General features: G+C 44.7%; 1 protein-coding gene across 1 annotated transcript in view; it reads left to right on the forward strand.

Moving 5' to 3' along the window:
* Positions 1 to 605: 605 nt before the first annotated feature.
* The window catches only part of pir (pirin), a 44,168-nt gene continuing 26,447 nt past the window's right edge, over positions 606 to 18,326 (forward strand). Inside the window, exons 1-3 of the mRNA XM_056279320.1 lie at positions 606 to 660; positions 4,060 to 4,067; positions 11,753 to 11,845. Coding sequence (XP_056135295.1) covers positions 606 to 660; positions 4,060 to 4,067; positions 11,753 to 11,845 — 156 coding nt within the window. The remainder of the gene's footprint in view (positions 661 to 4,059; positions 4,068 to 11,752; positions 11,846 to 18,326) is intronic.

An 18,326-nucleotide genomic window follows, 5' to 3' on the forward strand; every position in this document is an offset into this window, starting at 1 on the left:
CTTCACAGTTCCTCAGTGGCTGCAGTTCATCTACTATTTCTGTGAGATGACTCCATTGTTTAGCCATCTCACAGGTGGGGATGTGAGCATGGTTCACCGGTATGCTGTCCTGTAGGCCATCGGGAGATCAACTGGAGTGGAAGAACTGTATCCCCTTATACGATGGCCAGACACTCTCTCACTTGTGAGGACAGTGTCCCTACCACTCATGGTAGTCAACTTCAACTTAACTGGGGACTTGTCACCTTTAAGACTGTCATTCCCTTCTTGGTCGATAAATGTGGTATCGCTTTGAGCATCGAGTAGAACGTAGACAAGTTTCTCAGCAGCTGGGTCATTTTTGGAGGACACCCAGACTGGTCATTGAGTCACACATGTCGACACGTCTTCTTATGTCGGTTGAAGGAGTGGCAAGATCTCGCAGTTCACAAAACATGTTTATTATGCCTTCCCTAGGGTTTTTGAGGTCTTCAACGAGACAGAAGAGGTCGGTATTGGGCAAATATACCTTCAGTTTTTCCCTTGCCTTGCATACGTGGAGCTTCCATTGCTCATACATTGATAGCAACCGTTTCTCTTTTTTCTTGGCCTGTTCCTCTTGAAGCATGCGCATCTTCTCTGTAGGAATTTGTGCACACTCTGAGTGTCGGAGACCTTCAGGTAAGTCTCCATCTTTATCTTGGCGATCAGTACGACTGTGTTGTGTTGCTTCAATACTTTCCTTCAGAGGTGCTGGCGCATCTACTGCTGTGTGAAGCTCACTCGATGGATCTTGCTCTTTGTGGTGATGATCAGTCGTTTGCCCTTCTAATTATCCGTCCACAGCTGACTTTGGCGTTATCAACAAAATATGATTGTTAATTTAAATCAGAAATAGTAGAGCAAACAATACTGATGGCTATTCGCAAGATATATTTTAGCTGTTATTTATCTCGCGAATTATGTCTTTAAGTTACTTGTAATAAATCCCTTTTGACCTTGTTTAAAGCTTTAGGTTACTTGTTTTCTTTTAGAAATTCTTTAAAGAAAAGCAACTTGTTGGAGAGTTTAGGGGTTACAAACTTAAATTGAAAAGTTTGATTAGTAATTTAACTCTAATTACAAGAAAACTCCTTTAGCAATTATCAAACCCTTGCAGTAAAGAGCATAAACATGACGAATAGTATCAGTACAAAATACAGTTAAGGTCAAAATTATTAGTCCCCAAGGAACTATGGACCATTTCCCTAAAATTCTGTCCAATGTTTGCATCATTCGTAAAACTTTACATAGTAAAACATTAATCAATGTTAAGGCCCCTATTTAGTACATTTTGGAATGTAACATAAATCTTAAGGTTTGCTTTTTACCAAATGCAAATTTAGGTGGTCAAAATTATTAGCCCCCATGTAATTTTTTGCTTTCAAAACACACCTGACCAATCAATCAGCTTTCAAACCACACCTGAGCAATCAGTCAGCATTGAACTTTACTTAAGGGACTCCAATGAACAGGGCTAGTGGCACTTGAACACTTGATTGAGAGGGACTACTCTTAAATTCTTGGTAAGAAGTAATTTCATCATGCCAAAAAGTAAAGAAATCAGTCTGGAACTCAGAAAGAAGATAGTGGATGCTCATCTTAAGGGGGAAGGCTATGCTTGCTTGCTGGTTGTCCATCGTGCCCGATGATGACCATCTTCTTCTATTTGTGGGTCCTTTGAGGACTCAGATAGCAGAAGATACCTGCGCAGAGATGGTTTTTAAAGTGGCATGGGAGGTGCGCTTCTCCAACGCCACATGACTTGATTGTAGAGGAGATGGTTCCGATGGCAAGGAGGATCCCTAGACGACCGGCACCTCCACACAACTGCAGGGGGCTGCCGGAAATCCAGTTTTTCGGAAACCGCCTCGAGGCGTGCCGCCACAGCTTGCTTTTCTGTTGGGGTAAGCTCCCTTAGCCTTATGTCTTCCAGACTCACCCACAAGGCAGCGGGGCAGTGGTTGATAGGTGCCAGGGCGTGTCCACCAGGGTGGGCCTGCACACCATATCTCTGGGGCCCACTGCTGCTCCGAGATCCCCTGCCAAGTTAGCCTGGGGCCGCAAGACCCCAGTTACCATGTGTGGCCACGGGGAGGCCTGGCAGGAGTCTTGGTGAAGGAGAGGCTATGTACTGGCAAGGGAAGGCTTACACGCTAGGATGCTTCCCTATTCGCCACAAAGGCTAGCCAGCGGCAGCAAGCCGCACATGCACACATGCACCTTCCCTCCAATTACACACTGCTGCACTAGACGCATCACAACACCTTGTGTGTATGTACACACACACACACGGGAAGGCTATATTGCCATTTCAAAGTATTTCACAGTGTCTAGAACAGCTGTACGTTGCATCATTGCAAAGCACAAGGAGACAAATTCTGTTAGAAACAAACCTGGATGTGGTCGAAAGTGGAAGATTTAAAAAAACTTGGGAGAGGAAAATGGTCAGAGATGTCAACAACAATCCCCAGATCTCTGCCAAGACGATTGTTGCTGAACTGGCCTCTTCTGAACTTGATGTTTAAATGAAGACTGTTGTGAGGGCTCTTCATCATGGTGGGCTTCGAGGTCATCGTCCAAGAAAAACTCGATTGCTCACACAGCGGCACATCAAAGCCAGACTGAAGTTTGCCTGTGAACATTTGAAACATGGACATGAGTTTTGTAAGTCTGTCCTTTGGTTTGATGAGACTAAATTTGAGCTGTTTGGGCACATGAATGTTGCTTTTGTTTGGCGAAGGAAGGGAGAAGCCTTCAACCCTAAAAACACAGTTGCCACAGTTAAACATGGTGGTGGGAGCATAATGCTGTGGGGCTGTTTTGCTGCTTCAGGTATAGGAAACCTTGTTCGTGTGCATGGGATCATGAAGAAAGAAGATTATGTTGACATTTTGAAGGATACTGTAAAGGAATCTGCTGCCAGTCTAGTGTTAGGTTGCTGCTGGGCCTTCTAGCAAGACAGTGACCCGAAGCATACATCCAAGTTGGTCCAAAACTTTTTGAAAGACACCAAAATCAAGGTCCTGGAGTGGCCCTCTCAGAGCCCAGATCTCAATCCTATGGATAATCTGTGGCGGGAGCTCAAGGTTAATGTCCATGCTGGAAAACCACACAATTTGGATGAGGTGGAACAATTTGCCATGGAAGAATGGCCTAAGATCCCTCAAGAGACATGTTCCAACCTAGTTAGGAACTACCATAAGGGGTTGTTGTCAGTTGTGAGTCAGAAAGGTTACACTATTGACTATTAATTGTCAGAGGGCTAATAATTTTGGCCTTGTCATTTTTGTTTTTTTCTTGTTTCAATTCAGTGCATAAGTAAAATATCTTAACAAGCTTAGAGGAGATTTTGTCTTTGTTCTTTTGGAAGTAATTAAACTATAAACACTTGTGGTTATGGTCATTTCCATGGAAAAGCTAAGGGTTTTGTTTGATTTCATAAAGAGGGCTAATAATTTTGACCTTAACTATGAACACCACAATAAACTCATGTTTTTAAGTACTTGAAATGCAAGGTCCAAAAGTGATCAAAGGGATAATCGATGTCCAAAGGAAATAAAAAAAGAAAGAAAAAGAAAGAAGTATCAAATGTCCAAAAATATCCTTAATTATAAAGTCCTTAAAAGTTATCAAAAAATGTGTATATATATATATATATATATATATATATATATATATATATATCAAGCGTCCAAAAAAAATCCTTCAAAGTAAATTTTGCATGAACATGTGGCAGTCCCTTTCCTTGATGCAGACAAGCATGTAATTATTACTTCGCCAATAAAGAGCCCATTTATCCAATGGGAATTGGAACAGTCTCTTCCTTTGCTGTGGTTAGGCAGGAAAGTATCCTATTTAACTATAAAGAGTCCATATGGCTGCATTTAAATGTAATTGTCTCTTTCTTTCGTTGAATCAGCATATATAAAGGCTCATATGCAGCATGTAACCTAAAAGTCTCTTTCTTTAGGCGTAGATGAGCCCTTACAGGTGTTAACTGACCAATAACGACATAACTGTCTCTTTCCTTTGCCTTAGTTGAGCAGGTAGGTGAGTTATACATGTTCACAGGATCAGTCTTTTAAACTGTTCATCCGTTGCTAACTTTATTGACAGTTCTACAGGCTGCATAGTAATGGAGTAATACTCACAGTTCTTCATCAATGTCAGTGAATGTGACTGTACTGTACCGTGTTAGAACGTTGCCGCATTGCCTAGGATCTGGCGCCATCTGGTGGCAATACGCGCTGCTTGGCGAGTTCACCTTGACAAGATGGCGACGTAGCATCTAGCAGTAGCAGGCACGCCGTGAAGACTCTCCGTCGTTGTCCGTAGTAGACGATGCAGTTCGTCTGGTTCTGTTCGGGTAAAGTTTTTATTGTAGCGAACCCCAGCCAGACAATGGTAAAGCTTACTGATGTTTCACAAAGTCGTTTTTATTCACACCTCCTTTCTTCACACCATCCTTAATGTGAGCCATATGTCTACGTCATCAAAAGTATGCGCGCGCATTTAGGCAACGGAAGTGAAACGCTACCCCCAAATCTGTCATTCGTTCACGGATTCAGACGAGGTAGAGGAGGTTACAAAGTTTATTCAGAAGTATAACCAGCATCAAAATGTCCGGTTGTTGTGCGTTTGGCTGTACGAATCGCTACCCTACCAACAGCGGACTGAAGTTTTACCGAATTCCGACGGGATCACGGCCATTTCAGAGCATCCGGAGGCGCCTGTGGTTGCAAGCTATCAAACGTATTGATGAAAACTGGACTGAGGACACGATCAGAAATGCTGGCGTTTGCAGTGCCCATTTTATATCAGGTAAGTTATCTATCTACTCTTTGGTTTCACTGGAATGCCTGGTTTAGTAACCGCTAAGCAGCGTTAGCTGGTATTATTTGGCTAATGTGGTGTGTCTGGCTATTTACAGGTGAGGCGTCACTGGACTTACAGAATCCTGATTTTGTGCCCTCTGTGTTTAAGTACACAAAACAAAGTCAGAACCCCGAGGCAAAGGTGGAAAGGTAAGAATAATTAGGCCTAACACTTCCTAATCATTTTAGAATTACTTTCTCTTTCATTTCATGCTATTCAGTGCACTTTGGAGCTTGCAGCTGCTGGCTTTGAGAAAATGGGGCTGTATTACAAATATTTACCGTCTTAAGTTTAAAGTGAAGATAGGGATGTCTAGGATTTTTCTCCAGTTGGTATTAAGCAAATCACGAAGCTAGTCTGACTAGCTTCGTCTAGTCAGAAAGGCACGAACTGAGGAAGCCTCCTGGATGAGAGGCGAAACGTCTTCACGGATATATACCAAGTCCAGTTTCACTTGATTCAACTCCTTTGGATAACCATGACCTGGATGAATGAGAACATTCACAGACATATTAAGCAAATCATAACCCAATATATCATCGTAACCAAACAGTTAAAATAGGATCTGCAAGTTAGGAATTTCCTGTAATATGGCCTTTGATCAGTATTTCTGTTCATTAATTTAGCTTTTTTTATGTTAAGGTACCATAGGAAAATGTCTGTGAATGTTCTTATTCATCCAGGTCATGGTTACCCAAAGGAATTGAATCGAGTGCAGCTGGACTTCGTATATATGTCACGTATCAGGAAAGAACCCAAAAGCAGACGGGACAACCAGGTAAGGGAAGAATCAAGTCTTTATTGAAGTAACCGATCTCAGGGGTAGAGCAGGAGTTGGTTCAGTGGCAGATAGGCAGGCAGGCAGAAGTCCATGAAAGGCGACGTTCCAGCCAAAACTGGACCACAGTGGAGGCTTTTTAAGGGTGATGATCGCGTTGATGTCAAGGGAGAGCGGCTGACTGCTTTGATGGCCAGCTGGCGTCAGGGGCGAACGCTTTGATGTCAAGGGCAAGAGGCTGTGACAGCGAACGCTTTGATGTCAAGGCAAGTCAAGGGAGAGAGGCTGTGACAGGGGGGGTCAGCTGATGTCAGGGGCGAATGCTTTGATGTCAAGGGCGAGAGGCTGTGACCGCGAACGCTTTGATGTCAAGGGCGAGAGGCTGTGACAGTACCCCCCCTCCGAGGGGCGCCACTGGGCGACCTACTAGACCCGTCAGGGTGCGTCTTGTGGAAGTCCCGGATTAAGTTTTCCCGTCCAGGACCAGGCGACGAGGGACCCAACACCTCTCCTCCGGGCCATATCCCTCCCAGTCCACGAGATACTGCAGGCTGCGATCGCGGCGACGAGAGTCCAGGAGACGACGAACGGTGTAAGCTGGATGATCGTTGATCATACGAGGAGGTGGGGGCGGGGGGACCGGAGGAACTAGAGGGCTGGTAGAGACAGGTTTGAGGCAGGACACATGGAAGGAAGAGTGAACCCGGAGAGCGCGGGGCAGCTTCAGACAGACCACAGAGGGGTTAATGACTTTGACAATGGGAAAGGGACCAATATACCTGGGGGACAGTTTCTTAGCGTCCGATTTCAAGGGTAGATCCTTGGTAGAGAGCCATACCTGGTCACCGGGGGAGTAGTCCGGAGCAGGGGTGCGATGACGATCCGCCAAGCGCTGGTAACGGCCGGAGGTCCTGAGCAGTGCAGCACGGGCTCGCCGCCAGGTCTGACGGCACCGCCGGACATGGGCCTGGACAGACGGAACCGGAATGTCTACCTCTTGAGAAGGAAAAAGGGGAGGCTGATAGCCGTAAAGGCATTGAAAAGGGGACAACCCAGTAGCAGACAATGGCAGGGTGTTATGGGCATATTCTACCCAGGGGAGTTGTGAGGACCAAGAGGATGGGTTGGCAGACACCAGACAGCGGAGAACCATCTCCAATGCCTGGTTGGCCCTCTCGGCCTGGCCGTTGGTCTGAGGATGGAAACCCGATGACAGGCTGACGGTGGCACCGATGGCAGAGCAGAAAGCCTTCCAGACAGCAGAGTGAACTGGGGGCCACGGTCAGACACTATGTCACAGGGAAGACCGTGGACCCGGAAAACCTCCCTGACCAGCAGATCCGCAGTCTCTCGGGCCGAAGGCAGTTTAGCAAGGGCAAAAAGTGAACAAATTTACTGAAGCGATCAACAACAGTCAGTACAACGGTGTTACCTTTGGAGGTGGGCAGACCAGAGACGAAATCCAAGGACAGATGCAACCAGGGACGGTGTGGAACAGGCAGGGGGTGCAGCAGACCGGCACTGGCCCGAGTGGAGGGCTTATTCTGGGCACAAACAGGACAGGCAGAAACAAAAGACCCAGTATCCTCTGTCATGGAAGGCCACCAGAACCGCCTGCGGAGGAAGGCTAGGGTACGGGTTACGCCAGGATGGCAGGTAAGTTTGGAAGAGTGAGCCCACTGCAACACACTAGATTTAACAGCATCTGGAACAAACAAGCGCCCAGGGGGACCGTTACTTGGGTCAGGCTGAGTCTGTTGTGCTGCCATGACCTCCCTTTCAATGTTCCAGGTGACAGCCGCAGTCGCAGCCACAACCACACAGGTAGAGGGAACGATGGTGTCAGGTTGGAGCTTGGGCTCACACTCCTTCCCATGCACACGAGACAGAGCATTGGGCTTGGCATTCCTGGAGCCAGGGCTTGACACCCGACAGGGGACAGACTGACGCAGAGCAGACTGGAGGCATAAGGCATGACAGACGGGACTCCAACTTAAAATTCTGGCCGATGACCAATCAATATGGGGACTATGCTTAACCAACCAAGGATGACTAAGTATAATGGGAGCAAATGGAGAATTGATAACAAAAAAACTTAACTCCTCTTGATGGTTTCCCGACAACAGGAGGCACACAGGCTCGGTCTTAAAGGTTATCCAGGCCAGGAGACGTCCATCCAGGGCATTAGCTTCAAGAGGCTGGTCCAGACTCACAGTGGCAAGACCTAACTGCTTCACAACACTTGCATCCAAAAAGCTTTCATCAGCACCAGAGTCAATTAAAGCCAAAAGTTTAGTGGACTGACCTTTAAAACTGATGGTAGCTTGCAACTGGGTACATGGACGAGGAGACAGAGGGCAGACAGTTGGGCTCACGAGAATCCTCCTCCTCCCTTGTGAGCCTACTAGTCTTGACGGACGGTGAGGGCAGGAGGCGAGAAAGTGGCCAGGCTGACCACAATACAAGCAGCTGTTCTCGGCGATGCGGCGTTGACGCTCCTCCGGGTTGAGCCGGAAGCGGCCGAGTTACATCGGCTCCGAAGCTGGGGAAGAGTCGCGCCTTGGGCTTTCTCAGAGGACGTCAGCCTCAGGTGAGCGAGCTCGGCCCCCAGAGTTTGGAGGTGTGGCCCATGGTAAGTTGTTGTGACCAGGAAGGCGGCGCGTCCTCTCTCGCCTCCGCTCCCGGAGACGGTTGTCCACACGAATGGCCAGGGTAACCAATTCCTCCAACCTTCCAGGCTCGGGGTAGGAAACCAATTCGTCCTTTATGGATTTGCTGAGACCGTTGGAAAAGCCGGCCTGGAGGGACTCGTTGTTCCATCCGCTCTCCGCTGATAGCGTACGGAACTCAACTGAGTAGTCAGCGACGCTGCGGGAACCCTGGCGGAGAGAGATCAGTCTTTTTGACGCGTCCCTTCCCCGCACGGGATGATCAAAAACCTGGCGAAAAGCAGTGGTGAACTCAGTGTAGGATGAGGAAGTGGAGGCCCGCATCTCCCACACCGCTGTAGCCCAATCCAGAGCGCTTCCCCGGAGAAGACCCATGATGTAAGCGACTTTGGCTCCATCCGTGGAATATGACTGGGGCTGCTGGTTAAACACAATCTCATACTGAATCAAAAAAGGGCGACAAAGTCCAAAATCTCCATCATACTTATCGGGCGGGGCAACCCATGGTTCCTTAGCCGAAGTTGATGGCGCTGGGGGTGGCGGAGCTGGAGGGGTGGGTCCCAGGCTAGCAGAGGCACCAAGTTGGGTCTGGATTCCGGAGATCTTTGAGCCGAGCTCACGGAGGGCGTCAGCCATCTCCTGTAGCACCTGGCTGTGCTGGTCGAGGACCGATTCCTGGTTGGCTACAGCCTGGCAGACCGTGGCCAGGTCTGTGGTGGAATGGTCTGCTGGGTCCATAGTGGCTGGAACGTACTGTCACGTATCAGGAAAGAACCCAAAAGCAGACGGGACAACCAGGTAAGGGAAGAATCAAGTCTTTATTGAAGTAACCGATCTCAGGGGTAGAGCAGGAGTTGGCTCAGTGGCAGATAGGCAGGCAGGCAGAGGTCCATGAAAGGCGACGTTCCAGCCAAGACTGGACCACAGTGGAGGCTTTTTAAGGGTGATGATCGCGTTGATGTCAAGGGAGAGCGGCTGACTGCTTTGATGGCCAGCTGGTGTCAGGGGCGAACGCTTTGATGTCATGGGCGAGAGGATGTGACAGCGAACGTTTTGATGTCAAGGCAAGTCAAGGGAGAGAGGCTGTTACAGGGGGGGTCAGCAGGTGTCAGGGGCAAACGCTTTGATGTCAAGGGCTAGAGGCTGTGACCGCGAACGCTTTGATGTCAAGGGCGAGAGGCTGTGACAATATATCCGTGAAGACGTTTCGCCTCTCATCCAAGAGGCTTCATCAGTTCGCGCCTTTCTGACTAGACGAAGCTAGTCTGACTGGCTGTGATGAAACTCAGATATTTATCCTCTTTGGAGTCGTTATCAGAGCTAACGATGTCCATGGCTCTTTGTGTTCCGATGTTTAGCAATGCCCGTCGTTATCAGAGGTATTGATATGCGTGGCTCTTTGTGATCCGATGTTAAGCAGCGTCAGTCGTTGGGGGTGTTAGTTTCGACTTAATTATTCAGTGGTCATGAGTCGTTGGAGCCGTTAGTGACCGACTGTTGTTCCTGGAGGCTAAGCTTCTTGAGTCTCCTGGGTAGAGATGAAAGGACGGCATTGTAAGTGGGGGATAGGTGGTGTCGCAGACCTCCTCCTCTGTTGAGGGATGGTTTTTCCAGTTTCACATAGATGGCTTCCTTCACCCCTCTTTCAAACCATCTATCTTCTCTGTCCAAAATGTGTACATTGCTGTCCTCGAAGGAGTGTGTCTTCTCCTTTAGGTGTAGATAAACTGCTGAGTCTTGTCCTGAGGAGTTTGGCCTTCTGTGTTGGGCCATCCGTTTGTGTAGGCTTGTTTGGTTTCTCCTATGTATAGGTCAGTGCAATCCTCATTGCAATGTACAGCATACACCAGATTGCTTTTTTGGGTGTGTGGTACAAGGTCTTTGGGATGAACCAGTCTTTGTCGGAGTGTGTTGCTGGGTTTGAAGTATACCGGGATGCGGTGTTTGTTAAAAATTCTCCTGAGTTTCTCATCTCATCTTAATGGATATACACACACACACACACACACACACACACACACACACACACACACACACACACACACACACACACACATATATATATATATATATATATACATCCATTAATTGACAGCTGATGATTGCTTATTGCATGAAACAGGCTTGTACCGTCTCATAAAGAATTTACTTGACTAACTGGGTTATATATATATATATATATATATAGAGAGAGAGAGAGAGAGAGAGAGAGAGAGAGAGAGAGAGAGAGAGAGAGAGAGAGAGAGAGAGAGAGAGAGAGAGAGAGAGAGACAGAGAGAGAGACAGAGACAGAGACAGAGAGAGAGAGAGCGTTTTTTATGAGCGGAATATTACTATAGATTTAGGGGGGGAAAATGAAACTTTAATACATTGCAGAACAAGCCTGTTTAGAACAGACCAAGCCTGGTGTGACACACGAAACAGGCTTGTTCTGCAATATATTAAAGTTTTTTTTCCTACATCTATCTTAATATAATAATAATTTTTTTTTTCTACGTGGTGATGGTGGTCGCGTGGCTCAGGTCCTGGCTCAGTGGCGTCTGGACACTGCTTAGCATCCTCCTCATCATATTCTTCATATATTTTATAATTCCATTATAATTATGTTATCCTTTGTCTGTGTTGTATTTTGTAAATTAAATCCAACATCCATTGCACGTCTGTCCGTCTTGGGAGAGAGATCCCTCCTCTGTTGCTCTCCCTGAGGTTTCTTCCTATTTTTTCTCCCTGTTAAAGGTTTTTTTAGGGAGTTGTTCCTTATCTGATGCGAGCTATCAACAAATAAACCAATCTGGAGATGGTTCACTTGATAAACACTGAGGACACCTAATTGAAGAAATAGAGGCTGAGAGGAATGTCTTTGATGTACTCAATTTATTATTCTTAGTGCTTGTTTCTGAAGACAGTATATGGGCTCAAGTTTGGTCAGATGAGTACTAGCCCAGGCTATATTACAATAATTAATATACGGATAAACCATTGAATAATATAACATAGTGGCTACCTCAGTGTTGATCAAGTGATGGATTTTGCCTAGTATACCAATACTCGTGGCCATTTTCGTGGTTATGGCCTTGATATGAGGTTTCCAAGATAAGGATTCATCAAACAGAATGCCAAGGAATCACGTAGAACACACATTAGTTATGGGGACATTATTTATTACAATTTTAGACGAGGAGTTAGTCTGTGTCTGTCTGTCCATCCATATAGAGGTGATGAATTACTATTGTATTGTTTGTTATCCATACAATGCTATCAGTTAACTACAGACTAACTGTAATGTGCACTGGATTTAAAAACAAAAAACAAAACATGTTTACAGATCATCTTGACGTAATTTCATATCTCAGATTTAGGAATGGCAAGCTGTAATGTTCCTCATCCATGCAATATTTAATTTTTTTAGCTAAGGAATCTGGATCCTTTCCTGATGTTGGATGAATTCAGGGTGAGCAAGCCAGGAGGTTTCCCAGATCACCCTCACAGGGAGCTTGAAACAGTATTTTTTTTTCACATTGTTTTTTTTCCCCTTCCACATTACCTTCAGAGTGGCACAGTGGCACAGTGGTAAGCATGGTCACCTCACAGCAAGAAGGTCCTGGGTTCGAACCCCAGGGTTGTCCAAACTTGGGGGTCATCCCAGGTCGTCCTTTGTGTGGAGTTTGCATGTTCTCCCCATGTCTGTGTGGGTTTGCTCCGATTTCCTCCCACAGTCCAAAGACATGTAGGTCAGGTGAATCAACTATACTAAATTGTTCCTAGGTGTGAATGTGTCGGCCCTGTGATGGACCGGCAGCCTGCCCAGGGTGTCTCCCCGCCTTCCACCCAGTGACTGCTGGGATAGGCTCCAGCGTCCCGCGACCCTAAGTAGGATAAGCGGCTTGGATAATGGAAATTCTAATTGAGGTTTTTGTTAGTTGTTCTAGTTTCATATAGTGCAAGCTTTTCAAAGAAGCAGCCTTTACACCAGACAACAGCTGAGTCCATGGCGGAGTGGACCTACAATGGTGAAGCAATGTATTAAATTAGTTGGGTAAAAACAGAAGTTGTTTTGTTCCAGTGTGAAACCCCACTGACTTGTTCAGCATACTCCTTTTTATCGACACCATTGTGCTTGGTGATGACACATACTCAAGTAGATGATCGATGGTTCAATAGATGCTCTATTCTCGGGTGAGGTCCAATTCTTCTAGAGACACGTAATCTTCTGATTTTGATCACTAGATGGCATCGACAGGCAAGTGCAAAGGAAATGCCAGGCAGCCAGAGGCTGAAGCATGTTAAAGACTTCCAGAAGAGGTGATTTAACAGGCTAACAGATTATTGAGTTTATTGACCTTATAAATGTGTTAAATAAAGAAGTAAATAATAATAATAAATGACTTTAGAGTCAAGGACAGCGCGTGAGTGATTGTTTTAGGGTGGTGCCGCGAAAGTTTTGAATTCCAGCCCATATGCTGAAGATTACAAACTTTCTTACAACTGACCAAGTTCCTGTGTTCTGAAAGGGAGTGGGACTTGCCCCGGCAGTCAACAAAGAGGTTCCACATCTGCTTTTGATCTCTTTTCCAGAGCCATACTTGTTTTTGCGGTATTTTATTTTTCTGTGAATTTTGAAATTAATGAATTCTGTCTCCACCAAAAGTAGGTCTTCCTTGACGAAATTTCCTGACATTTGACATAAGGTCCTAACTTATTCGAAACTCGTCAGTTAGATGGCTCAGAAAACATGACCACATTACCCTGTTTGTACATTTTCTTGGTTACTTGTAAATATGTAGATTGATTGTAAAGGCCCTTTGTCTTCCTTGGTGGATCCCTGATGTTTCTGCATGGTGATGAGGATATTTTGAATTCTTCAGAGCACATGTGGAGACAACCAATTTTTCTCTTGTGGGAAAATAAACAGGGCATCCTGTTTGCCAATAAGGTACAGTTATTATGTATTTTAAATTACTTACTATATTAAAAAGAAAAAAAAAGAAAGATGTTATAGCCATGATGTAAAAGTTGCAACCTCCTGTTATGACAGCTGGACCTGATTGAACCTATAATCTGGCAGGCAAAAAAAGTTACATTTATTTACTTCATCGAAATATATAATGGCTTTCACTCATTGCAGTACTTCTGTTTACATCTTCAGAAAATGGATTTACTCAACTAAACTCAAAACTTTATTGCAGACTCAGCATCCATAACAGACAAAGACAATGTAAAAAACAATAGAATAAAGAATAAAGCCATTAAAGATAAGAACCATTGGTAAAAGATAAACCCTAGACAATATATGAAGTAAACACAATAAAATAACATAAAAGGAACAAATCAGTGTCTTACAAGGAGGCAGCTATAACAATGGCCCCACTGCCAGGATTGGAAGCATGTGGCACTGAGTCTTATATTAGTTAAAGTCATGATGATTACATTATCAGTCATTGAGCTGGCAAATGAACGTATATATGAAATTTCTTAGAACAGTCTGAAAAGTATTGACGCCTGCAGCCACAAACATTTCACTTGCACTACACCATCTAGGTCTTTTTAGTAATATTCTCATTGCATCATTATAAGCTACTCAAAGCCTCTGTAAGCTTGCTTTTTTGTAGTTTGACCACAGGCGTGCAGTATAAAGTGGTGTACAATATGCTCTGAACAGAGACAACTTCACACTAACTGAACACATACCAAACTTGCGTGAGAGTGTTTGCTTGTCCATACATCATGCGGCATTGCCTATAAATATCATTATCATCTGTCATTTGTTCAGTAATATAGTGTCCAAGATATTTCACCTTATTACATACCCCAAGATTATTATCAGACCATTTAAAATCAGGAAATTTGAGATAATTGACCTCTTTGGTTCTGCAGATCATGACAACACTCTTACTAGCATTATATTTGATATCATGCTCCACACCATATACAGAACATATATCAAGGAGCTGCTGGAGACCAGCGCTACAGGGACTAAGGATGACAAGGTCATCTGCATACATAATATGGTTCACCAAGGTATTACCAATCATGCACCCAATGTTACAGGCTTTCAACTGCTTGGACAAATCATCAATATATAAATTGTAGAGAACTGGAGACAGAATTCCCCCTTGTCTGAGACCATTGCTAACCCCCCAAATGGGGCTGAAACGCTATTACCCCATTTCACTTGCATAGTCTGGTGGGCATATAGCAATAAGCCAGGATTCTCACAATGTATTTAGGCACCCCTCTTTGATTAACACGATTAACACGATCAAAAACTTTAGATGCATCAATAAAACACATAAGAACTGATGAGTTTTGGCCTCTGTATTTGTTTACAATTTCCTTTAAGGCATATATACAAGTGTCAGTGCCATGTTTAGCTTTAAAACCAAACTGGTTATCTGTGGAGTTGATAAACTCATGCACTCTATCCAGCAGGATTCTTTCTATGACTTTTGACAGTATGCTGGCTAGAACTATAGGCCTGTAGTTATTTAGGCTGCATATTTTACCAGCTTATCCTTAATGACTGACTCTAACAGAACAGACAACATTGAGTATGGCAACAAGCCATGGACCATAAACCCAATAAAACAAATAGCAAGGAGAAGAGCTATCCTCACACTGGCATATTTAAGGTGTTCAGCAGTAACATGATCTAAACCACTTGCCCTGCTAACAGACAGCTTGTTTATAGCTTGGTACACCTTATGTGACATGATCACCATTGAATCATCACTCTCAATATTGCCCACCTTATACACATCACTTTGGTCACAGTTGAATAAAGTATTACAAAACTGTCGCCATTACTCAGCAATATTTTCTGTACCGGAGATACCGTCAACAGTGCATGGTAGAGATGTTTTACAGTTGTTGAGAACTCTCACTTCTTTCCAAAAATTAGCAACATTGTAACAGCTTCTTAGCCATGGAATCTGCCCTCATGGCTTGCTCATTTTTCCGAATGACGCAAATGGCATATTTGTATTTTGCATTAGTGAGCTTCTTGTGTTGAAGCTCAGGCCTTTGTCTGGGTCTACCTGCCATAGCCATGATTTGAAGGCTTCACAGGCTTCTTCTTCTACAAATATCTGGGGGTTGTTCTCGACAAAAAATTATGCTTTGAAACTCATGTGGCTTCCACATCAAAGAAGGTCCAACAAAGACTTTTTTTCCTGAGGAAAATGTGGACATTTAATGTCTCCTCCCAGATGATGACTCTCTTTTATACAAGTTTTATTGAAACAGTTTTAACGTACTGTATTGTGTCTTGGTTTGGTAACTTGACTCTGGCCAATAGATAGACGTATCAAATGAGCTAGCAGGATTCCAGGGAGGAGCCTAGCCCAGCTTATTGACCTTTATAAAAGGAGGGTGTTCAGAAAGGCTACTTTCCTTCTGCAGTGCCAAGGTTACCCCCTTCAGCCAGAGTTTGAGCTGTTACCTTCAGATCGTCGGTTGAGGATGCCCTGTATTAGGACAAAGAGATACAGGGCTTCCTTTGTCCCCACTGCCATCCAGTTGTTAAATAGTAGATAGTATTTATCTGTTGTCTGCAGTTCGCTAGTTTCCTTGGTCTGTATATTTTGTATTTTATATTTATATTTTGTATTTTATTTGTATTTTTTATTTATTTTTTTAGGTCTGTGAATGTTCTCATATATTTTATATTTTATATATTTTTTAAAAAAAATTTATTTCTGATTTTTCCCTTTTTTCTCCCAATTTAGTGGCCAATTGATCCCTATTTTAATTCAAACACCCACCCTCGTATTGCATGCGTTCGCCAACTGCATCTCTCCGGCCGGCAGTCTCGAAGGAGATGCCTCCCCACTTTCGTGACAAGGCGAATCCAAGCCGAACCACTGTTTTTCCGACACACAGAGACGCATTCACATGACGAACACAAGCCGACTCCGCCCCCCTCCCGAAGACAGCGTTGCCAATGATTGCTGCTTCATCGAGTCCGGCCATAGTCGGATCTGACGAGACCGGGGCGCGAACCCCAGTCCCCAGTGGGCAACTGCATCGACACCAAGCCGATGCTTAGACCGCTACGCCACCACGGACCCCTTATATTTTATATTTGACCTACTTTGGTTCTCCTTGCCCACTATGTCCTGTTGTCGATTCCGCCTTGGTGTTTGTATATTTTGTCTTTGTGTGAGAGTTTTTATACTGGCTGCAAACTAATTTCCCTGCAAGGGACAATAAAGATACTTTGACTTTGACTTTGACTCTTCATGATCCCTAGCTACATACTTGTTCCAACCAGGCCTGATGTTATGTGTCTTATTTTTATACTTGTAGTAGGGCTTACTGCCTTCATACAAAGCACTAACAATATCATCATACATGCAGCAGAGATCTCACCTATGCCTCATATCCTTACAATTAATGTCTCTGCACATAACTGCATCTCTAAGCAGATGTATATTACCCAAGGTTTCATCTGTACGGGCATGATAGGCTAAGATGTCCTCCTTTGTAAGAGTTGACCAGTCCAACCTTCCTGCGTTGTCACTATCTCCATTACTAGATAGCACAAGTAATGTTCAACATTTATAGCCATAGCAAGAGGTATGTGATCCGTCGTTGCTGCCCCATACATAATACTCATACTCCCCAATGAGGCATGTGCATCAGCAGTGCAAATACAGTGGTCCAGCCATGACATACTGTGCCAGGCCTCACTTATGTATGTATAACTTATTTATAGGCAAAAGCACTTTGCTTGACAATATAAGGTTATTGTCTTGACAGAACTGAGCTATGTGATTAGCAAATAATGAGTTCCTGTCTGAGATATCCACATTTAAATCCTCAATGACATACACACTGAAAGAAGTATCTTGAATAAAGGAATTGATGTATGCAAGCCTAATAAATGCCTATAGCCTATATAATATCAGTGATTGATGTCTTGATGCATGCTTAATAATCCAGGTAAGGAAATCCCAGAAAGTTGAATTAGTGCATCTGGACACGTTTATTGAGAGAGAAATGTTTCATCAAAGTGACCTCTTCAGTCTCAACTGGCTGCAGGTATCCCCACCCTTATAAACAATACAGTGGCATAATGTCCGAAAACAAGGATCGGTTTCATAAGCAAATTACCATGACCATTAACTAGAGTTACAATGGCGGTGTGTACTATTCACAGAGAAGAAATAAGAAAGCCACTTTATTGTGTCATTGTAGGTTACAATGAATTTGTTCTCTGCATTTAACCCATCCTATTGTATAAGAGCAGTGGACAGCTGCAGCACCCGGGGACCAACTCCAGTTCTTCTTTTCATTGCCTTGATCAGGGGCACAGACAGGAGTATTAACCCTAACATGCATGTCTTTTTGATGGTGGGAGGAAACCGGAGCACTCGGAGGAAACCCACGCAGACACGGAGTGAACACACAAATTCCACACTGAAAGGATGTGGGACGGCCTGGGGTTCAAACCAGGACCTTCTTGCTGTGAGGCAACAGTGTTAACTACTGGACCACCATAACACCCAGGATTGGGGAACAGTTGCAATCACAGCATTGTAAGAAGGTGACAGATGTATTCTTAGCCCCCCTGGTCATTCCCTCTTTACATGGATGGCCTCTTTGACTCCTTGTTCAAACCAGCATTCCTCTCTGTCAAGGATGTGATGTGTACATCCTTATCCTTGAAAGAGTGTGGTGGATATACCTGCAGTCAGTTGAGACTGAAGAGGTCACTTAGATGAGTTGCTCGCTCCTGCAGATTTCCTTTCTATAACATCAGGAGGATTCGCCCATTCCTCACTAACGAGATGGCACAGGTGCTCATCCAGGCTCTGGTCATCTCCCGGCTGGACGACGGCAACTCCCTCCTTGCTGGTGTCCTGGCATCGGCCATCAGACCTCTGGAGGTTGTTCAGAAAGCTGCAGCTCGTCTGGTGTTCAACCGCCCTAAGTTCTCCCACACAACTCCCCTTCTCATGTCCCTACACTGGCTCCCAGTAGCT

Source organism: Lampris incognitus, chromosome 4 (genome assembly GCF_029633865.1).
Source record: "Lampris incognitus isolate fLamInc1 chromosome 4, fLamInc1.hap2, whole genome shotgun sequence".
NCBI classification, from domain to species: domain Eukaryota; kingdom Metazoa; phylum Chordata; class Actinopteri; order Lampriformes; family Lampridae; genus Lampris; species Lampris incognitus.